The sequence below is a fragment of the Triticum urartu genome, chromosome 7A (assembly GCF_056163025.1).
Source record: "Triticum urartu cultivar PI428250 chromosome 7A, HENAU_Tu73, whole genome shotgun sequence".
NCBI lineage: Eukaryota > Viridiplantae > Streptophyta > Magnoliopsida > Poales > Poaceae > Triticum > Triticum urartu.
The window spans coordinates 526,117,842-526,141,415 of record NC_141879.1 but is presented as its reverse complement, the minus strand read 5'-3'; the positions used below and the strand labels follow the sequence as shown (position 1 = coordinate 526,141,415).

General features: G+C 47.5%; 1 protein-coding gene across 1 annotated transcript; it reads right to left on the bottom strand.

Annotated features, from left to right (window-relative positions):
* Positions 1–16,263: 16,263 nt before the first annotated feature.
* On the bottom strand, positions 16,264–18,784 carry MEE62 (Leucine-rich repeat protein kinase family protein). Its single transcript, XM_048684567.2, has 2 exons — positions 17,240–18,784; positions 16,264–17,119 (listed from the first exon to the last, which is right to left on the bottom strand). The coding sequence occupies exons 1-2, from the start codon at positions 18,570–18,572 to the stop codon at positions 16,473–16,475; spliced, it is 1,980 nt and encodes a 659-aa protein (XP_048540524.2). The 5' UTR covers positions 18,573–18,784; the 3' UTR covers positions 16,264–16,472.
* Between the last annotated feature and the right edge of the window lie 4,790 nt (positions 18,785–23,574).

Genomic DNA, 23,574 nt, shown 5'->3' with positions numbered 1-23,574 from the left:
TTATAGTCGCTCATCGTGATAGAAACATCCAGGACGCAATTGTTAGATGTCATTTGCTTGCCCGGGGACACAATCTTCAACGGGAAAGGAATCTTTTCGGTCACAAACTCATGCTTGGCAACAAAAGGTCTTGAAATGAAAGAAAGCGATGCACCAGTATCAAAAAGAACTTTTGCAGGAATATCGTTAACAGGAAGGTTACCCATGATCACTTCTGACGAGTCCTCTGCCTGAGCTACGTTCATCATGTTGACCTTTGCAAACTTGGGATTATGCTTGACCACTGCATTGCTGGCAGATCTCACAGGAGGACGAGGCGGAAGACACCTTTGGTTGAAGCATTTGTTTGCATAGTGACCCTTCTGCTGAGACTTGTTGCAAGTAACCTCTGAGATCGGCCAGTGATACGGAGCACTTGATCTTGGAGCATGAGATGAAGCCTTGTTCTGAAAGCCTGGGTTGGGTGGGTGGGAAGATCCATTGCCACATTTGCTCTTCTGCTGATAAGGCTGACAGAACGGAGGAGGAGGAGGCAACCAATACTTTTGCTGCTTAGCTGCCACTTGAGTTGAGGAAGAAGAAGGAGTTGCATCCCTGGCTCTCTTCTTGGAAGCATCGCACTTGAGCTGAGCAGCCTCTTGCTTTAGTGCCATATTGTAGAATTCATCATACTTTTTCGGCTCGAAAAGCACGAGGGCTAGTTGCAGATCTTCTCTAAGGCCACCTCTGAACTGATAAATCATGCTCTTCTTGTCAGGGACGTCTTGCTTAGCAAAACGAGCAAGCTTCTGGAACATGATGTTGTATTGGTAAACAGACAAGCTGCCTTGCTTTAGATTGCGGAACTCCTCACGCTTGCTCTCAACAACACTCTGAGGAATGTGGTGAGCTCTGAAGTCTTGGCGGAAATCATCCCAGGTAATCACACGACCTCCTTTGGAATCTTTGTATTGTTGATACCACTCCGTAGCTTGGTCTTTGAGTTGGAACGAGGCAAACTTGACAAAGTCCTCAGGTCTGACGTTGCTGCACTCGAAATGTTTGCAGATATCCACGATCCAATCATCAGCATTTGTGGCCTCGACACAGTTACTGAAGGTCTTTGGCTGGTTTGCGAGGAACTGGTTGAGTGTAGCAAACTGAGTTTGATTGTTGCCATTGCCTTGATTTCCTTGGTTGCGCTCTTGCAAGAGTTGCATAATCAGCTGCGTGTTGGCGTTGGTAGCGGCCATCACAACTTGCCATGCCTCCGGAGGTGGAGGTGGTGGCGGCGGTTCCGGATTCTGACGCGTTGGAGGAGCCATCCTGAAGAGGGTGACATCCGTTAGCATCTTGAAATACATATATTCAAGATGAATCAAATGGATCGAAATTGCAGCATGTAGCCTTAACATTCGAACAAAAATGAACGAATGAAATCCAAATTAAATGATCACACTTCCATAAATTGAGAAGCCACTTAGATAGAGGTAGATGAATAAAACAACAAGGTACGGACATGAACAAATACTTGGTAAGGATTACCCAATCACAAACCAAATATCTGCGGAAGAAATACTAGAGCTACATGAATTCCCACCTATGAAACTCCCGAAATTTTCCGGTTATGCAATCAGGTGTTGGGGATACAAGGGAAGCATAATATCTCACCCAAAACTAGCAAATCCTATATCCAGCTGTATCCATCCTTCAACACATAACCAAGAAACCTTCGGAAATCATTTACCTCAACCTTCGAAAAGCATCCGTTATATGAGTTATGGCAATACTCCCGAACTCCCGCCCCAGTACTGGGTGGCATCGAGGTTATCTCACCAACAACTGCATAAAAGAGATTTTTTATGTCGGCGAAACTCAGGTATTCCAGAATTGCAACGATAAAATTGTGACGACAACACCTCGGAGCTCAACTCCCCGGGACACTGCCACAACCCCTAAATGTCAGAAGGCACCAAGAACAATGTTCTCGTCACAAAACCATTGGAACGATTCCAAGATACCGGTGTGATCCTAAATTTTTTTAGTGAAATTTGAGAAGAGAAGAGTCAAAACTCTACGTCAGGATGCCTGACCAGAGCGACGAAGGGACTGAGGAGTAAAAAGAATCCTACTCTCTGATATATATATATATATAATCCTAAAAGACTCAAAACATTTTTCTAGACTCAACAACGCCAACGATTCGATCAAGCAGGGGGCTCCTAAGTCGGGGAAGGCTCTGATTACCAACTTGTAACACCCACGATGCGGCTATATCTCCCACGTGTCGGAGCACGACTTAGAGGCATAACCGCATTGTAGGCATGTCGCAAAAGGGGTAATCTTTACACATCCCATGTACTGAATAAGAAAGAGGTACAGAGTTGGCTTACAATCGCCACTTCACACAATACATAAATATAGCATTACAATCATCCAGATACAATCAAGGTCCGACTACGGAACCAAAATAAAGACAACCCCAAATGCATAAGACCCCTGATCGCTCCAACTGGGCTCCACTACTGATCGTCTGGAAAGGAAATGTAGTAACGTCATGAGTCCTCATCGAACTCCCATTTGAGTTCAGTCGCATCTCCTGGAATGGTATCATCGGCACCTGCATCTGGTTTTGGAAGTAATCTGTGAGTCACGGGGACTCAGCAATCTCACACCCTCGCGATCAAGACTATTTAAGCTTATGGGTAGGGAAAAGGTATGAGGTGGAGCTGCAGCAAGCACTAGCATATATGGTGGCTAACATACGCAAATGAGAGCGAGAAGAGAAGGCAAAGCACGTTCGAGAATCTATGATCAAGAAGTGATCCTAGACTACTTGCGTTCAAGCATAACACGAGACCGTGTTCTTTTCCCGGACTCCGCCGAAAAGAGACCATCACGGCTACACACGTTGTTGATCCATTTTAATTAAGTTTAGTGTCAAGTTTTCTACAACCGAACATTAACAAATTCCCATCTGCCATAACCACGGGCACGGCTTTCGAAAGTTCAAATCCCTGCAGGGGTGTTCCAACTTAGCCGATCACAAGCTCTCATGGTCAACGAAGGATATTCCTTCTCCCAGGACGGCCCGATCAGACTCGGAATCCCGGTTACAAGACATCTCGACAATGGTAAAACAAGTCCAGCAAAGCCGCCCGATGTGCCGACAAATCCCGATAGGAGTCGCACGTATCTCGTTCTCAAGGCACACCGGATGAACACTATGTACAACTAAAACCAACACTCAAGTTTCCCCGAGGTGGCGCTGCAAGTGGCTCTGTTTTGGACCAACACTCAGAGGAGCACTGGCCCAGGGGCTTAAAATAAAGATGACCCTTGAGTCTGCGGAACCCAAGGAAAAAGGCTAGGTGGCAAATGGTAAAACCAAGGTTCGGCCTTGCTGGAGGAGTTTTATTCAAGGCGAACTGTCAAGGGGTTCCCATTATAACCCAACCGCATAAGGAACGCAAAATCAAGGAACATAACACCGGTATGACGGAAACTAGGGCGGCAAGAGTGGAACAAAACACCAGGCATAAGGCTGAGCCTTGCACCCTTTACCAAGTATATAGGTGCATTAAGGTAAACAAGATATAATAAAGATATCCCAACAACAAACATGTTCCAACAAGGAACAAACTCCAATCTTCACCTGCAACTAGCAACGCTATAAGAGGGGCTGAGCAAAGCGGTAACATAGCCAAACAACGGTTTGCTAGGACAAGGTGGGTTAGAGGTTTGTCATGGCAATATGGGAGGAATGATAAAGCATGTGGTAGGTATTGCGGCATAGGCATAGCAATAGAGCGAGCAACTAGCAAGCAAATATAGAAGTGATTTCGAGGGTATGGTCATCTTGCCTGCAAAGTTCTCCGAGTTGACGTAAGCTTGATCCTCATAAGCGTACTCAACGGGTTCCTCGATCACGTACTCTTCTTCCGGTTCTACCCAAAGTAAGAACAAAAGCAAAGGGAACCACGATCAACCACGGTGCAATGCGCAAGAAACATGATGCAAAACATGGCATGATATGCGGGATGTGATATGCAATGCATATGCATGCTTCGGAAGGGAAAGATTGAACCATGCCTCAACTTGGAAAACCAAGAGTGCCACTGGAAAGATGAGTTGATTTCGGTCGAAATCGATATAAGGATCACCAGAATCGGATGCATGGTTTGCAAAAGGCAAACAAAACAATAATGGCACTATTCTGCGATTAACAGCACGATGCCAACTAAAATGCATCAAGAAACTAAGCTACTGCACTCTAACATAGCAACAAAGCACATGGCAGTGATCTACTCAAGATGCTTGACAAAAGATGAACACTGAGCTATGGCTAAATCACTCAATAGCAGGTTCAAACAAGCATGGCAAAAGTGCAAAAGATATCAGGTTCACAGACTTAGTCAAAAATAACATGTCAGGATTTAACATCAGGAAGCAATGTTTAGGGTAAGATAACAACATGTTACATGATCATATCATGGCAAAGCAAGGCATGGCATGAAACTACTCAAAGCATATAACAAAAGTCCGTTACTGATCATAAGCCAAAAAGTTTCAGAAGATACAATGGAAACCATGTAAACATAGCAAGTTTCGTTAACAGATTCAGACTTGGCAGAAAACTGGACATGGCAAAAACAGAGTTACGTAGGCATGTTTGCGAGCTCGATGCACTCACCACAAGGCATTGCATGAAAAACTAAGCATACACCAAGCAAGAAGACATGATCAAATAGCTCAAGAACAACCTCATAGCATGCATGGATCAACTACAATAACCTCGGCAAAATTGATTAACACATAAACAATCTGTCAGGAACATTTTATAGCAAAAGTAGAGCAAGATTGAGTCACGCTAGGGTGCTCCATAATTGCAAACAAAGACATGGATGGATAGAACATAACAATATCTCAAAATCATCCTTACTGAACATGCTCAAAAGAGGCATGGATCACTCTGTAGCAACATGAATACATGGCATAAAAATAACATCAGGAAAATGACTTAGAAGAATTCTAAGTCCCTGAAATCAGCAACATCACGAGAGCTACTTTGCATGCTTGTGCTACTCACCACATTTATCACAAAAATACATGGCATACACCCTTGTAAATATGGCATGGCATAGCCCAAATCACATGTAGGGATCAAGCTCATAGGAGGCACACATTAAACATGGCAAAAAATGACAAATGTCCATAATTTGTTAAGAAACAGAAACTAATATTACATAGCACTCTTGCAACAGCATTTAGGGCATCAAGATGATCTCAAACAAACATGGTGCAATGGAATGAAATGAAGAGCACATCCAGACGAACAATTTGATATATCACACGCACGAAACGGAGCTACGGATGCAAAGTTATGATGCAATGAACATGGCAGAAAATAATGCAGACTTAGGGAAAAACGAGGTCAACCCCTAGGGTTTCTCAAAACCAGATCTGGCGGTGTGGACTCCGAGGTTCGCCGGAGAGAGCTCGAACTCGCCGGAGATGGGTGGGGCTCGCCGGAATCTTGAGGAGAAGGACGGGGGCGGGCGGATCCGGTCGCCGGGGCGCGGCTCCCGCGGCGGCGAAAGGCGGAGGCGCAGGCGGTGTGGTGGCGTCGGGCGGTGGCGGCGAGGAGGTGCAGCGGAGGCGACGGCCGAGGCGGGCGGCGGCGCAGGCGGGCGCGGGCGGCGGCCTGGCGCGACCCGGGCGGCGGCAGTCTTCGGGCCCCGCGTGCCTGCTGCGGGCTACGGCGGGCCGGCGGCGCGGGGACAGCGGCAGCGACACGTGGCGGCTTGCGGTTGGACGCGGGTGGCGGTGCGGACGCGTCCGTCCCAAGCGGACGTGTCCGGTGCGCGGAGGAAGGGGAGACTAGGGTTAGGGGTGGATTTGATCCGAGATTTGGACGGGGAAGGCCTATTTATACATAGAAGGAGCTAGGAGGCTCCAAATGGAGTGCAGTTTTCGGCCACGCGATCGTGATCGAACGACCGAGAGGATGGAGGGGGTTGTAACGCCCCAGATGTAACTTTCCCAATTTGTACTCCAACTCTTGCCGTTTCCGGCGTTAAGTTATATTTATTTCTCGGGTTCGGGTCTTTGTCTCCGTGTGTTGTTTTCTTTTTCGTGCATCTCTTATCATGTCATCTCGTGCATTGCATTTGCATACATATTCATCTCATGCATTCGAGCATTTTCCCCGTTGTCCGTTTTGCATTCCGGCGCTTCGTTCTCCTCCGGTGGCCATTTCTAGCTTTCTTTTGTGTGTGGGGTTCAAACATTTCCGGATTGGACCGAGACTTGCCATGCGGCCTTGGTTTACTACCGGTAGACCGCCTGTCAAGTTTCGTATCATTTGGACTTCGTTTGATACTCCAACGGTTAACCGAGGGACCGAAAAGGCCTCGTGTGTGTTGCAGCCCAACACCCCTCAAATTTGGCCCAAAACCCACCAAACTCTGCTCCATGTCCTAGAGCGTTCGATCACGATCGCGTGGCCGAAAACCGCACCTCATTTGGACTCTCCTAGCTCCCTCTATGCCTATTTAAAGGCCCCCCATTTTCGGATCTCGGATTCTCCCCGTCCTCCTAAAAAAAATAGATCCATCTTCCCCCGCGCCGGACGTTGTCCGCCCCGCCGCCGCACCCACTCACGCGCCGCCACGTGGGCAGCGCCCACATCGCCGCCGCCGGGCCCGCCTGGCCCGCGCGCCGGCCCCCTTCCTCCTCCTCCCGGGCCAGAGGTGGCCGTGGCCCGACCGCCGCCGCCCGAGGCCACCGGCCTCCGCCGCCGCCCGTAGCTCCGGTGGCCGGACCCGCCGCCGCCGCCATCGCCGCCCTCCGCCTCGCCCGGCCCCGCCTCGGTTCTCCGCCGCCGAGCCGCCCGCCGCCTCCACCACCGGCGACCGGGCCGGATCCGGCTGCCCCTCCACCGGCCGGCGAGCCCCTCCTATCCTCCGGCGTCCTTCTCCGGCGAGCGCGAGCTCCGGCACCGATCTGCTACAGTGTCGCGAAGTGCTACAGTAAACCCTAGATCTGATCTGGGAGGTTGTTTTTTTTGCTAAGTCCCTAGAATTTTTACTCCATATGCTCCTATTTGAGGACCCGTATCTCCGCAACCGTAGCTCCGTTTTGGGCGTATGATATATCAAAATCTTCGCCTCGACATGTACATCATTTCATTCCATTGCATCATTTGCATTTGAGGTCATCTTGTTGCCCAAAATGCTGTTAGAAGGAGGCTTCATGAGTTAAATTGCAGATCCGTTAGTTCATCATGCACTTTTGTCATTTTTGCCATGTTTAATCCGTGCATGATATGCCTGTGCCCCTTTGGGATGAATTGTTAAGCATTTTGTCTTCTTTCCAGAGGTGCCACCCATGCATTTTTAGGATGTGTGTGTTTTCTTGTGCAAGCTTGCGAAGAGAGGTACCTGAGATTGCTGATTTCAGGGACAGTGATTTTCACTAAGGCTGGGATATTTTAGTTCGTGATGCTATATGTCCAGCTTGTTTCCTAGTGATCCGTGCCTCTTTTGAGGATGACCATTAAGGGAGTTTTGATATTTATGTTATGATCTATCCATCCATGTCTTTGTTAGCATATGTGGAGTGCTCTAGGTTGACTCAATCGAGCTCAACTTTTGCTTCGTTGTTAATCTGGGCAGATCGTCAACTTGTTTGCGATTTTGCCGATGCTACCGTTAGTGTTCTATGCATGCTATGCCTTTGTTCTTGCCATGTGTAGCTAGCATATTGTGTCTTCTTTCTAGATATATGCTTGCCTTGCCATGACTTGCACCGTAGTGAGTGTATCGAGCTCATTTACATGCCTTCGTGAGTTATAATTTCAGCATGTCTCAGTTTTCACTAAGTCTGAAAACTGATTGTGTTCGAGCTATGTTTGTGAGCTCGGTAGAGTATTTTGTGAACCCTTTTGGCCCCAGGTCACTTTGGGTGTTTTGTTAAGCTTGTTGAGTAGCTCCATGACATGTTCTTAATTGTCATGTTCAGGTCATTTATCATGTTGTTTTTCTGCTTCGAAGAGGGCTTCGTGATCTGAAATTTCAGGCTAGTGTTAATTTCACTAAGTCTGGAATCTGTTTTGCATATTCATTTTTGCCATGCTTGTTTGAACCCCTTAATGGATGAATTTTCCTATGGCTCAGTGCTAGTGTTTTGTTAACCATCTTGTGTACATCACTGCCATGTAGTTTGTTTTCAGGTTTGGTGGCTGTAGCATGTTCTTTTCGTTGCATTTAGTTGCCTACTTGCTGTAAATCGCAGACCGGTGTCATATCTTAAAACGCTCGCCATTTCCAAACCGTAACTCCGATTCCAATGATCTTTATATCGTTTTCAAGCGATTTCATCCCCTCTATCCAGTGGCACCCTTGGAATTCCAAGTTGAGGCCAGGTTCATGCATTTCCTGTCATATCTTGCATTTTGCATCCCGCATCGCATCCCGCATAGCATGTCATCTTTTCATCATATTGCTTGGTCTTGCACGTGGTTGATTGTATCCTTGTTGCTTGTTTGTCTTGTTGGGTAGAGCCGGGAGACGAGTTTGCTACCGAGGAGCCCGTTGAGTTTGCTTGTGAGGATCCAGTCAACTCTGACAACTGTGCAGGCAAGATGATCATACCCTCGAAATCACTACTATCTTTGCTATGCTAGTTTGCTCGCTCTTTTGATTTGCCACTGCTACGATGCCTACCATTTGCTTGTCAGCCTCCCAATTACATTATTGAACCTTTAACCCACCTTGTCCTAGCAAACCGTTGACTGGCTATGTTACCGCTTTGCTCAGCCCCTCTTATAGCGTTGCTAGTTGCAGGTGAGGATTGGAGCCGTTCCTATTGGAACATCTTTTATTTGCTTGTTGGGATATCACTATATTGCTATGTTATCTTAATGCATCTATATACTTGGTAAAGGGTGGAAGGCTCGGCCTCTCGCCTAGTGTTTTGTTCCACTCTTGCCGCCCTAGTTTCCGTCATATCGGTGTTATGTTCCCGGATTTTGCGTTCCTTATGCGGTTGGGTTATAATGGGAACCCCTTGATATTTCGCCTCGATTAAAGCTTTTCCAGCAATGCCCAACCTTGGTTTTACCTTTTGCCGCCTAGCCTTTTCTTTCCCTTGGGTTCTGCAGACTCAAGGGTCATCTTATTTTAACCCCCCCGGGCCAGTGCTCCTCTGAGTGTTGGTCCACCTGTTAGCTACCGGTGGCCACCAGGGGCAACTCTGGGCTGGCCTACCCGTACCTAGGACAATCTGAGTGTGCCCTGAGAAAGAGATATGTGCAGCTCCTATCGGGATTTGTCGGCACATTCGGGCGGTGTTGCTGGTCTTGTTTTAACCTGTCGAAGTGTCTTGAGTTACCGAGATACCGAGTCTGATCGGAACGTCTTGGGAGGAGGTCTTTTCCTCCGTTGACCGTGAGAGCTTGTCATGGGCTAAGTTGGGACTCCCCTGCAGGGATTGAACTTTCGAAAGCCGTGCCCGCGGTTATGGGCAGATGGGAATTTGTTAATGTCCGGTTGTAGATAACTGAATCTTAATTAATTTAAAATGAACCAACTGTGTGTGTTACCGTGATGGCCTCTTCTCGGCGGAGTCCGGGAAGTGGACACGGTGTTGGAGTTATGCTTGCGCAGGTTGTTCCTCTAGTTTCACGCTCGCGCCTTGCCTCCTCTTCTCGCTCTCTTTTGCGGATAAGTTAGCCACCACATATGCTAGTCGCTTGCTGCAGCTCCACATACTTGCCTTATCCTTCCTATAAGCTTAAATAGTTTTGATTGCGAGGGTGCGAGATTGCTGAGTCCTTGTGGCTCACAAATACTATAATTCCAGATGCAGGTCCAGGTGATTCCGCCCCAGGTGACGAGTACGAGCTCAAGTGGGAGTTCGACGAGGACTCTCAGCGCTATTATGTTTCCTTTCCCGATGATCAGTAGTGGTGCCTAGTTGGGGTTCGATTCAGGGCCTTGTCGCATGTTGGGTTCTTTTCATTTTGGCGCCGTAGTTGGGCCATGAGTGTTGTTTGATGAATGTTATTTATGTACTCTGATGTGACGTGGCGAGTGTAAGCCAACTATGTTATCTCCCCCTTTTATTATGTATTACATGGGATGTTGTAATGATTGCCTGACTTGCGACATTGTTTTCAATGCGGTTATGTCTCTAAGCCGTGCCTCGACACGTGGGAGCTATAGCCGCATCGAGGGTTTAGCTGGGTTTTGGGCCACTTTGGAGAGGTGTTGGTCTGTAACACACACGAGGCCTTTACGGTTCCTCGGTTAACCGTTGGAGTATCAAACGAAATTCAAATGGCACAAAACTTGACAGGCGGTCTACCGGTAGTGAACCAAGGCCGCTTGGCAAGTCTCGGTCCAATCCGAGAACGTTTAACACCTGCACACGAAAAGAGGCAAAAGGGGACGCCGGAGGACATAGGAGTGCCGGAATGCAAAACGGACAACGGGGAAAATGCTCGGATGCATGAGACGGACACGTAGGCAAATGCGATGCACATGATGACATGATATGAGATGCATGACAAGGACAAAAACAAAACAAAGACAAAACCCAGCCACGAGGGAATATCATAACTTAGTGCCGAAAATGGCAAGAGTTGGAATACAAATATGGCAAGTTACATACGGGGCGTTACACAAAGGGAACAACGTATGTTGTTATGCAGTTTGACCGATAAAGATCTTCGTAGAATATGTAGGAGCCAATATGAGCATCCAGGTTCCGCTATTGGTTATTGACCGGAGATATGTCTCGGTCATGTCTATATAGTTCTCGAACCCGTAGGGTCCGCACGCTTAACGTTCGATTACGATTTGTATTATGAGTTTCGTGTTTTGATGAACCGAAGTTTGTTCGGAGTCCCGGATGAGATCACAGACATGACAAGGAGTCTCTAAATGGTCGAGACATAAAGATTCATATATTGGAAGGTTGCATTTGGACATCGGAATGGATCCGGGTGATTCGGGCATTTTTTCGGAGTACCGGGAGATTACCGGAACCCCCCGGGAGAAGTATTGGGCCTAGTAGGCCTTATTGGAGGAGAGGAGAAAGGGCCACAAGAGAGGGGTGCGCCCTCCCCTTGCCCAAACTGAATTGAACTAGGGGAAGGAGCCGGCCCCCTCTCTCTCCCTTCCCTTTCCCTCCGGTGGAAGAAAGGAAAGGGGGGGGGGCAAATCCTACCTGGACTAGCCGTCCAAGTAGGACTCCCTCCTTGGCGCACCCAACTTGGTCGGCCTCCTCTCTCCCTCCCTCCTTTATATACGTGGCCAGAGGCACCCTAATAGCACAACAGACAATCTCTTAGCCGTGTGCGGTGCCCCCCTCCACAGTTACACACCTCAGTCATATCGTCGTAGTGCTTAGGTGAAGCCCTGCGCCGGTAACTTCATCATCACCGTCCCCATGCCATCGTGCTGACGGAACTCTCCCTCGGCCTCAACTGGATCAAGAGTTCGAGGGACATCATCGAGTTGAACGTGTGCTGAACGCGGAGGTGCCGTACGTTCGATGCTTGGATCTGTTGGATCGCGAAAACGTTTGACTACATCAATCACGTTACTAAACGCTTCCGCTTTCGGTCTTCGAGGGTACATAGACACATTCTCCCCTCTCGTTGCTATGCATCTCCTAGATAGATCTTGCGTGATCATAGGAATTTTTTGAAATACTGCGTTCCCCGACACCTCCATGTGCAGCCGGTGTTAATCTTCAGCCGGAACTCCACCAACACGGCCGGGAAATGTTTCATGAAGTCCAGGGGCATTGGTAGGCACTCCAGCTTCGGGGCAAGAATGAACTTGCAGAAGTGAGTTAGGCCACCCTCCTGATGGTAGTGCGCGAAGTTCCGGCACTTGCCGTTGGGGGGCTGCTCCAGCACCACGTCCTCATCCGTGGGTGGCACCTCTTCCAAGGGCAGCACCACCTCCTTCCCCTTCTCCATGGAGGGAACCACCTCCTTGCCCTTGTTCTCTGTCTCGATCTACATTATGAACAACACAAAGTTCTATATTATGAACAACACAAAGTTCAAAGATTGATCATCATTAAATCCTATCGTCCAAAGCCCACATATTTACCCACCCAAACTCTCGCTACTTATCTACCACAACACTCAATTAACCATCTCTATCTATCACTCCTCTTCCACCTCTCCAATGCCATGAACTCCAACCCCAACCCCTTATGGATGGAGGACTTTCTTCCTCGGGTGCTTGCTCGATGACCGCACCAAGTTCGAGAACACCATGAAGGTGTCCTCGAACTTAACCAGCATCGAAGACATGCACAAGGAGGCATACGCTATGGTGAAGAAGGCGATGGTGGAGGATTTGAAGACATTGATTCCTAACCCAATGAAGGGCGCTATGTTAGTCGACATCCTGCGCTAGACCATGAATCAGGCCGACTACGACAATGCTAGACAGAGGGCAAGGTAGAGCAAGTATAGGGAGTACATGGCTCCTCAAGAAAACTTGAATACTGGTGAAACATATACTCTCTCCGTTCCTAACTATAAGTCTTTATAGAGGTTCCAATGCAGACTATATATGGAGCAAAATAAGTGAACCTACACTCTAAAATATGTCCATATACATCCGTATGTAGTTCTTATTGAAATATATAAAAAGACTTATATTTAGGAACGGAGGGAGTATAGAACAACAGAACAAAAGAGTTTGTAAAAGTTTTTCTTTGTTACTTTCAGTTTGTCAACTGAATTGCTTAAGGACAAACAATGCATTAAGCTTGGGGGCGTTGATACGTCTCCATCATATCTATTTTTTTCAAACACTTTTGCTTTTGTTTTGGACTCTAATTTGCATATTTTGAATGAAATTAACCCGGACTAGCGCTATTTTCAGTGAAACTACCATGGTATTATTTTTGTGTAGAAATAAAAGTTCTCAAATTGGGCTGAAAATTTATGAAGATTTTTTCTGGAATATATAAAATTATTGGCGAAAAGACCTTACTAGAGGGGGCCACCACGGAGCCATGGGCTCAGGTGGCGCCCCCTAGGCCGGACTGTGTGGGCTTGTGGCTCCCACAGACCTCCGATTGCCCTAACTCCAACTCCATAAATACCGTCTCATGGAGAAAAAACCCAGAGAGAAGGAATCATCGCATTTTACATATGGAGCCGCCGCCACCTCCCGTTCTTCATCGGGAGGGCTGATCTGGAGTCTGTTCGGGGCTCCGGAGAGGGGGATTCATCCTCGTTGTCATCCAACCCTTCTTCATCAACAATTTCATGATGCTCATCACCGGGAGTGAGTAATTCCTTCATAGGATTGGTTGATGGTGTTGGATGAGATTTGCAATGTAATCGAGTCAATTTGTTATGGCTTGATTCCTAGTATCCACTATGTTCTGAGATTGATGTTGCTAAGACTTTGCTATGCTTAATGCTTGTCACTAGGTTTCGAGTGCTATAATTTCATATCTGAACCTATTATGTTTTTGCGAATATAAATATGTTTTGAATCCTATCTTGCAAGTTGTATGCACCTATTATGTGCACAGTTTCAAATAGTGGAGATAGCATCCGCTATCGCGTCCGGAATAGCGTCCCCAACTCCTCAAATTAAATGCCATTACTTTTTCTTAATGAAATAGAAATACACAATAATCTAGTGCATTTTCAAATCCACTACATGGACATAGGGCTCGCAATATCGCTCGCTATCCGCATTCCAGTACGTGGACCCCAATCCGCCACAAGCTCACCGTTCGCTATTTAAAATGTTCTAATTCGTAGACCACAAAGTGAAAACAATTGGGATTCGCTCTGGTGACGACCGTAGTATGAGGAGTTCATGTATTCACTATGAGTTAATGTTTTGTTCCGGTTCTCTATTAAAAGGAGGTCTTAATATCCATTAGATTTTCTTATGGACCCCGCTGTCATGGGAGGCTAGGACAAAAGATGTCATGCAAGTTCTTGTTATAAGTACGTATGACTATATACGGAATACATGACTACATTACGCTAATGAATTGAAGCTATTGTGTATCGCTCTAGGTTGTGAATGTTATATGATGATCATCCAACACAAATATCCATTGCTAATCCAATGCCTACGCTTTTCTTATATTGATCTGTGCTAAGTTACTACTATTGTTGCAGCTGTTACAATCACTACAAAATTGATATTATTATTGTTTTTGCTATTGTTTCTACTACCAAAACCATTAAACTACTGTGCTACTAAACACTTTGTTGTAGTGATATTATTTTTCAGGTGTGGTTGAATTATGCATTTATTTTGAATATTTTGAAAATTATAAATTTCATAAAACTCTTGAAAATAGAAATTGTAAATAAAGTATAATCTTAAATTTATGAATATTATTTAAATTCATGAATGTGTCTTAAATTCTATGAACATTTATTGAAATTCTAAGAAAATTAAATTCTTGAAGAGTTTTAGAAAAAAAATTCAAAGTGTTTCAATATAAAAAAGGATGAAAGTAAAAGAGTGGTTAAAAATTGTACGAAAAAATTGCCAATGTAATACGCATGGGCCACATACATGCATGTTTGCTGGCAATCCAATTTTTTTTAAAAAGTGGAAAGTATTTAAAAATGACCAAAATAAAAAGTTGGTTGATAAGTTGACCCGCAAAAAGCCAGGATAATATGCACATAGGGCTAGATGGGTTGCGGTTGTGTCAGTTATAATATTGTTTATGCAAGACCCATTATTCAACCGGACCCTTACATGCGGGGTTCACTTTGAGGAGAAAACTAAGGAGTTCTCCTAAATCTCTATTCCTAGGAGTTTAATGAATGTTTCTTTAAAGTAGAGGCAAAAGATTTGTCTCATTCGTTAACTAAGCAGAAGAGAGTTACCCAGTTAATTAATGGAAAACTGAACTAATGGAAAACTGAACGAAAACCGTCCTAATCTGTTGAGCGACACGTATAGGATACCCCACCCACATCTGTCCCGAGAGAGTCCCGTCTAGATAGCACACGGGCGTCATCGTCATCACTTTTCCCTGAGTAGGCGTCCTCACCATTCCTAATCAGAAGTAAGCAACTCTGACTTCATCATAGACAACCGTCAACCCAACCCACACAGTCACATGAAGATTCGTGGCAGAACTCGACCAGCCGCGAGGAGGACAACGTAGCTTCTACTCTAATGGAGAGCAACGAATGAGAACCGACTAAGGCTATCGCCGTGAAAGATCGTCGAACAAACCACCCGCTGCCTGCCATTGTCGCCAACCGGACCCTGCCGCTGCAACTCTGACTTTGCAACAACAAAGGGAGAAAGTCCCGCAGACATGGCAAACACGAGTTGACAACCTCAACCATTGTTGCGCCTCCGACATCGCCCGCGCCCGCCATCATCGCCACAGAAGCCTCGACGCCAACACACACCAGCATCTTCCACCAGGCTGCCGCCACGAACTATTGCAGCAATGCTCCATTTTTTTTTTAACCCAACGCCGTAGAACAATGGTTCTACGGTAGCAATGCTCCATTTCCATACTCTTCGACTTATTTTTTCGAGAAGAAGTGACTTTTACGTTACAATAACCGAGAAGTCACGACAGACACGTACTACGTACTACACAGTTTCATCTTTGGTGTGCTTCCAACTTAGTCGTTCCTCTCCTAGACCCACACCCGCATCGTGACAGAATCGCCACTGTGCCTGCTACCTACCGGTGGAAGCAAGCCAACAAGACCTCATCGCTGACCTGAACTGTCCCTCCCCACAAGGATCCAGCGGCAACCCGACAAGATCCAGCCCTTTCTTGACCATTTGTACTCTCGCGTACATGTGTGGTGTGGCCTCACAAACCTAAAAGCGCCGAGGCGGCTAACCAACCCCAGTGAGATCGATCTCTGACTCCCAGCCTTACAAACATTTTAACAACCTCGCATTCCTCTCCACTAACCCATGTTCGTTTTACATCTTCTTTTGCTAGTTTAGCAATATCTTGCCACTCCATACTCGTAAAGCATGTCTGCCTACGTCCTCCCCACCTCGATCTCGATCTCACCTTTTGTACCACGCCATATGGATTCCACATGCAGGTAGCAGTACGATGCACCTTCTCTTGTTCCTCCTAATCCTGTTGGAACTTGGATACTAAGTGATACCACCCGTTGGTTATTGTCGGATGTTTTCTTTTCTCCATGATTTTGGCGGGAACGCATTTACGGTGTTCATGCTCCTGCGGTGCAAGCTTTTGCAATTCAATGGCGGGAACGCATTTATGTGAGAAATGGTTTGAAATCAAATGTTCCCCATCGCCACCGCTACTGCACATCGTACGAGGCCTGCCGATCATACATACAGTAGAAAAAGGAAAAGCTGTGACGTGTACTATGGTGCTGGTGCACTCGAGCGGAGGCATGTGATGGTGGCTGGCAGAGCCACGCACGCAGTTCACACGCGGCACACTGGCAGTGCATGGCATGATCACGCGTCGCCGCCGCCGTCGAGCGGGCGAGGCCGGATGTCCTTGAGCACGCCCACCACCTGCTGCATCGTCGGCCGCTTGTCCGGCGAGTGCGCCGTGCACAGGTACCCCACGCGCAGGCACTCCACCATCTCCCGCTCCGCCGCCTCGCCGCCGTGCACCCGCGGGTCCACGATGTCCAGCCCCTTGCCGTCGCGGACGAGCCCGCGCGCCCAGCTCACCGACGCCTCGTCCCACCTCGCCTGCCCCGTCATCAGCTCCAGCACCAGCGCGCCGAACCCGTACACGTCCGCTTCCGGCGTCGCGTTGTCGTCGCCGTCGCCGCCGCTGAGGTGCCCGAAGTCGGAGATCCGGGGCTCCAGGTCGTCGCTGAGGAGCACGTTGGTCGGGACCAGGTGGCCGTGCACCACGGCCCGGCCGGACCCGGCCCACCCCTGGTGCAGGAACGCCAAGCCCCGGGCGACGCCCAGCGCGATCCGGTGCCGCGTCGGCCAGTCGGATATCGACCGCCTGTCCTCCGCCGCCTCCCAGATGTCGCCGCCGGTGTCGTCCAAGTCCGGCCGCCCCGCCGGCAGCTCCAGCTCGTGCAGCCACCGGTGGAGGTCGCCTTTCTCCATGTACTCGTACAGCAGCAGCTTCTCCCTCCCTGCAATCAATGGCCGGCGTTCGAATTTCAAAAGCCAACACTTTTATGGTGCTCTGCTCACCGAACCTAACTGCTCCAACTAGAAAAGAAAGAAAGAATCCAAAGTAAATTTGCACTCACCTGCAATGCAGTATCCGATGAGCGGAAGGATGTTGGGGTGCCGGAGCCGCGCGAGTTCCCGGAACGCCGCGGCCGCGGCGGCCGGGTTGTCGTCCTCCCCGACCCCGGCCATGGCGCCCTCCACGACGCGCACGACGACGTGCAGGTCCCCGGGCAGAACGGCGCGGTACGCGGCGCCGCTGCGGCCACCGCGCTCCGCGAGCTGGGACTCGCGCCCGAAGCCGGAAGTGGCCGCGGCGAGGTCGGCCAGCGTCAGCTCCATGAGCGGCCGCTCGAAGAGCACCACCGGCGCGGCCGATGCCCCCTTTCCTGCTGCCGCCGCCACAACCACCTCGTCTTCTTCCTTCTCGCCCCACTGCACCTTCTTCTCCTCCGCCTCCTTGTCTCCGTGCTTCCTGCTCCGGCACCTCACCACCCCGCACGCCACGGATCCGACCAAGCAGAGCAGGACGATCACGGACGCCACCCCGCACACGATCGCCACGGCGACCACGCCCAGATGCTTCTTCCTTTTCGTTTTCGTTGCCGTGCTCTTTGCCGTCCTCGCGTGATCCTTCTTTCCATTTGTTCGCGGTGGCGGCGGAGGCCGCCTGGGCCGCGCAGGGGAGTCCTTCGAGAACACCAACGAAGCATTGCCGGCGTGGACGAACGCCGAGGGCCCGAACCTCTTCACCGCGCTGGCGTTCACCGCGCCGGACAGGTTGTTGTACGAGACGTTCAAGAAGCGGAGTCCATCGAGCGGGGGCAGGTCGCCGGGGAACCTCCCGCGCATCGCGTTCCGGGAGAGGTCGAGCCGGCGCAATCGCGTCAGCCGGCTCAGCCCCTGCGGCACCGCGCGGATCCTGTTCGCGGACACGTCGAGCGCGTCGAGCCCCGGGAGGCCGTCGACGCCCGCGACGACGGTGAAGCGGTTGCCGGACACGTTGAGGGACAGCAGCCGCGGGTTGGGCTCGACCCGCAGCGAGCCGCCGAGCTGGTTCCGCGACACGTCGACGGCGCGGAGCGCCGGCGCGCGCCAGAAGCCGCCGGGGATGGCGCCCTGGAGCGCGTTGCCGGAGAGGTCGAGCGCGGCGAGGGCGGAGAGGTTCGCGAGCGCCGCCCACGCCACGGCGCCCGTCAGGTTCCGCGACGGGAGGCGCAGCTCGCGGACGGGCCGGCATGCCGGCACGGCCTGCGGCCGGAAGTTGCGCACGTGGCGGAACGCGGCCGCGACGATCGCCGCGTCGTCCCGTGCGCCGCCGGCGCAAGAAGAGGAGACGGGGTCGGGAGCCGTGGTGGAGAGCACCAGCAGCAGCAAGAGCACGAGGCGGCGGGCGTGGGAGTGGGGTGGCATGGTGGGCGAGCACTTGAAGTGTGCTCCCTACCTAGTACGGGCGCGGCGCAGTTATTGTCCGGGAGGTTTGAACCGTGGCCGGCATTGAAGGAGGAGGACGAGGAGGAATGGAGCAGTGCGCCGTGCAGTGCAGGGGAGCGGCTCTGCTTTTCGGTTTTTCTGGGTGGGATGTGTGTGAGCTGGTTTAATAGCTGCTGCCTACTGGGATAGTGGCAGTGTGTGTGCCAGAAACATGACATGGGGGCGAGGAGTTGTTGGTTTCTCATCTCGATCGTGGACTTGGGAAGAGTGGAGTCAGGTGGACAGAATGAGGATGGTTGATCTGGTACGCCAATTCTCCCTTCTTCTTTTTTTCTGCCTTCTTGACTTTCGAAGCTAAAAAAACTTTCGATATATTCATCAACTTTTAAGGTAGTATAAAGAACATCAAAAATAAAAATTACATCCATGTCCGTAGACCACCTAGCAACGACTACAATCACTGGAGCGAGCTGAAGGCGCACCGTTGTCGCTGCCTTTCCCTCATTGAAACTGAACAAACATTGTTGTAGTAGACAGTCGGTAGGTCGTCGTGCAAAAAAAAAATCGTCGTGCTAAGACCCCACGTAACCAACGCACAAAAACAGCACCCGCCACTGATGAAAAGAAGTATAGATTGAAAAAATCCAACCTGCAGGCGCACAGACATAGACGAACGAAGACTAGATCCAGACGGATTCACAGAAGACAAACACCTACTGGATCCCACGAGCTCCGCCGAAGACACATGTCCACACACCGTCCGATGAGGGATGGTGGCTAGGCGGAAAGAATTTTATTTCATCTTCAAGAAGCCGCCGTCGTCTCGCCTTCTCGAGCATATGACACAAACCCTAACAAAATTGAAAAACAGCTAAAAAACGGAGCCTTCCCGCCGGCTAGGGTCAGGATCCACTTCACCTCCATGGTTCAAAGACCATAGCCCATAGGAGATGAGGTGAACCGGTGGCAGCGCCAACGAGAGGCATGGAAACCCTAGTTGAGAGTTCGCGAGAGGCGGGATTAGTCTTCTTCACTTTGTAGTATTGACTTTCGAAGCTATTGGTTAAATATCCTAAAAAATTGAGGGATACTTTCTCTTGAGTGTCTGGATACGAACAAAAACCCTCCAATTTCTTTGAACCCTAACGACAACCTATCAATCTATTTTTAATAGTTTGGAACCTATCAATTTATTCATAAGATACTAAGTCCCCTTGATTTTAAGCCTTATGATGCATGGGGTTGTAGGGTCGCTATGAGCCCCGCTTGTAAGGGGGGGTGTCGCTCATTGAGAGTAATGCACATCTACATCACCGTAACGCGTTGAAAGTTTTTCTTGTTCAGAAAAGGCTACAGAAAATATTGAGTTGCATCTTACTTTTTTTTCGTGTTTTCTTTACTGGTTTTCATGCTCTTTTTTTTCATTTTTTCCTTTTCTATTTTTTATTCTTATCTTTTGTTTCACATTTGAATTCATGAATTTTTTTCTAAAAAATCCAATAATATTATTAAATTCATGAATATTTTTAATTTATCACGTTTTAAAAAAGTTAATCAATATTTTTAATTTTACAAACCTTTTTTTCAATGCGAACATTGTTTTAAATTCAGGAACCTTTTCTAAATTTGCAGAATTTCTTTTTTTTTATTTAACACATTTTTGAAAAATCTATGCCATCTTTTGATTTGACTGAATTTTTAAATAGAAAAAGATACTCCCTCCATTCCACAATGTAGTGCTTCCTCTATCCACGTGCTTTAACTTTGACCGTAAATTTAACTACCAAGACCGATTGCGGCGGGAGCAAAAATTATATCAGTGAATTCGTATTCAAAAGAAGTTTTCAATTATATAATTTTTTCTCCCGCCGCAGTTGGTCTCGTTGGTTAAATTTATGATCAAAGTTGGACCTCAGGAAGCGCGGGCGCATTATATTTTGGAATGGAGAGAGTAACTAATCTCTGAGCTAGTAGGAAAAAAAGCTAAGCAAGCCGAGGTGAGCAGAGAGCCTAGCCGAGAGCTACATGGGTTGGCATGTGTGAGCATTATAGCAGCAATTCCATGGTTTCGGCCTGGAATAAGAGCTCCCAGGGGGCTCATACAACCACCATCGGCTGAACCCTAGGCCGAAACGTGTAAGGACACTACAACCATACTTTGAACAACTCCACACTTCTATCAATACAAATATTGTTTCCAATAACAGCCCAGCGCGATATACAAATAAAAAAGCATCGTTCAAACATAATTAAATTCGAAGCCAATGTGCACATAAAACTGAAACGAATGAACCAACCTCAGTAACCTAGTACTAGAGAAGAAAGAATTAATCCCTCAACGAAGAACGACGCAGCGAAGCGCGCTTTAGCCTCTAGTAAAGTCGGCGTTCGACGAATGGGGATTTTGTGCTACATATGTGTGGGGTGAATCAAGGTTGATTTGATGGATGAAAGTTTAAAAATGACGTTACATGTGATTATATTTATTATGTTATTAGAAACAAGCATTCAAGGTTTTGTTGGGAGAAAGACGGGTGTTGTGATCTGACAAAAAAACATGTGTTTATTTTTTAGTGTAGGTTTTTTTTAGGTCGTGCCATATGTCTTTTTTCACGAAAATTTGTACACATATAGAATACAAGAAATGGTTTTTTATCAAAAGAAAATTTAGTTTTATTAACTATTTAGCCTTCTACCGTTCACCCAAAAGTACGAGCTCGGGGGCATAATTGAATATCCGCATTTCATATGAATTTTAGAAGTTCCCATTTCTTATTTTCTACTGGACTTGGTAGGTTTCTAGGATTGGGAATTAAGAAGTTTTCCTATAGTCTATTTGCATGTAATTTTGAAAAATATTTGCTAAGTGTATATATCAATTGAGTTTTTTGGAAGTCGTAATCAATTGAGAAAATTGCAACTTCAGTTCAGTGAAAATAGGTGCAACTTGCACTCAACTTTAGATTTTAGTCAACTGAGACTTTAATGGGCCCTAGAAAAGTCATTGAGTCCAACCTCATAGAAATTTCCTGATAACTATAGTATGCACCCAATAATCTTTTAAGAATATATCTTTTGTATGATGCAACCAAACTTTCTTAATTGTTGTGTTTTCACTTGGAGTTGACATGCCATGGATTTGAACTCTTATGTCTTTCTCTTCTTGCTTCGTGAGCATCTTGCGAACCAAAGAGGCTCAGAGAGCATGAAGAGTGAGTAGTTTGGACCATGCTCCCACCAGCCACGTCGAATTCAGGCACACCTATAGTTTGTTGAAGGATTTCTTCGCCGCAATTTCGCCAACACGTCAGTGTAAATGTTGAGCCAAGCAACTAAAATTTGGAATGGATCCAAAATATTGATGTGATCCAGACGGACACCCATGATAGTGGTCACCTCCCGAAAATTGGCAGGGAAGCCCGCAGCCGCGGGCTGCATTCCAAACAGACCCTAAACATGTCTGGCCAGTGGCCAGCCCAAAATCAAAATGCAAGGTGCACACTTACCAAGGCCTGCCAAGAACTGTTGCTTGATGGAACTACTAGTAGATTCATCGGTAATGATGTTTATCTTCCCCCTTCCCCGTCTCCTTTGATACAAAAAGGTAAGCAATGATATATCTCTCTCTCATTAACGGCTATGTTCTTGCCACTGATGACAGATGATCATCCCATGCATGGCTGTTGCCTGTTGCACATGCTTAGCTTGTTTTGCATGCGCCTAAACATAAAATTGCCTATCTATAGTGCATATATTTCTTGTTGTTTTGCCGGTGGAGCTGCTATGATGAACACCACCGAGATCTCCACGTTTCCTAAAGGAGAAAACAAACGGCCTCCTGCAAGAATCCTACGGTCCAAAGACCAAAGGATCTTCGGTGCGGTTCGCTTGTGCACAGTTGTGCTGCCGAAGCTAGCGAATGCCTGGGATCTGGACCAAACAAGGAGGATGGGTGATGATTGTATCAGCCGCTTGTGTTAGAAAGTTACAGCCTGCATGTGAAGTTACCAAGAGTATATATGATGCTATGGGTGACTAGGGCCGTCTTTTCAGATAACCATGCATGCTGAATTATTGTTCCTTGGCCCTGCCGCTAAGCATGCATATGTATCATTAGGCCGGCCTTCTCTCACCTCCTCCCTTGTTTCTTGTAGACCGTTACCTTGCACTGAGCTTCTACTCCTATCGATTATTTTGTTACTCATGGCTTGTCACCATGATCGCTCGATCGCGTAGGCCATTTTTCAGACAGAGGAAACCTGTACGTTAAACACGCTTTAAGAGACTCTTGAACCGGGTGTAAGTATTGCTGTATCGAGAGTCCTCTTCTGCTCCCGAGCTTGAGCCTGGATGGACAGTAAAGGCCAAAAAAAATCTGATTTTTTTGTATCAAATTTTGACAAATGTTTTGTGTGCTTGAAAAAATTCAGCAAAAATGATATTGATGGGAGCCATGGCAAAAAAAAAATAACACTCCAAAATGCTTCCAGAAATAGCATTTTTGGAGCATCGGTTCTTTTTGCCACGGTTTCCACATGTCATTTCATGATAAATTTTCGCAAGCACACAAAACATTTGTCAAAGTTTAGCACAACAAATTCAGATTTTTTATTTTGTTTACTTTTTTTTATTTTACTACTCAGTAGGGAGCATTTGAAATCGGGAGCAGGTACTCCGCGTCCTTGTTGTATTTGTTTCCCTCCAAATCATCTAGCAATAATATTAGGCCTTCTTTAATTTGGTCTATGATGTTCCCAAAATACAAAAATATATGGAAAAGAAAAACACATGATTGAAATTTTGAAATGTTATGCACTCTTGAATCCTATAGGGTTTCATAGTTATCCATCTTTCACTTTTTTTACGGCAAAACTCTCGATCTATTCATCATCAATCATAGCAGTACAACGGACACCGAAAATAAAAAAACCATCCAGATCCGTATACCACCTACCGATGACTACCAGGACTGAAGCGAGCC

What these genes read in the sequence shown, in the direction of transcription:
- MEE62 (XM_048684567.2), bottom strand. Translation starts at nt 18,572, where the DNA reads ATGCCACCCCACTCCCACGCCCGCCGCCTCGTGCTCTTGCTGCTGCTG. An exon ending in CATCGGATACTGCATTGCAG is followed by an intron (nt 17,120 to 17,239) that starts GTGAGTGCAAAT and finishes CATTGATTGCAG; the next exon opens with GGAGGGAGAAGCTGCTGCTG.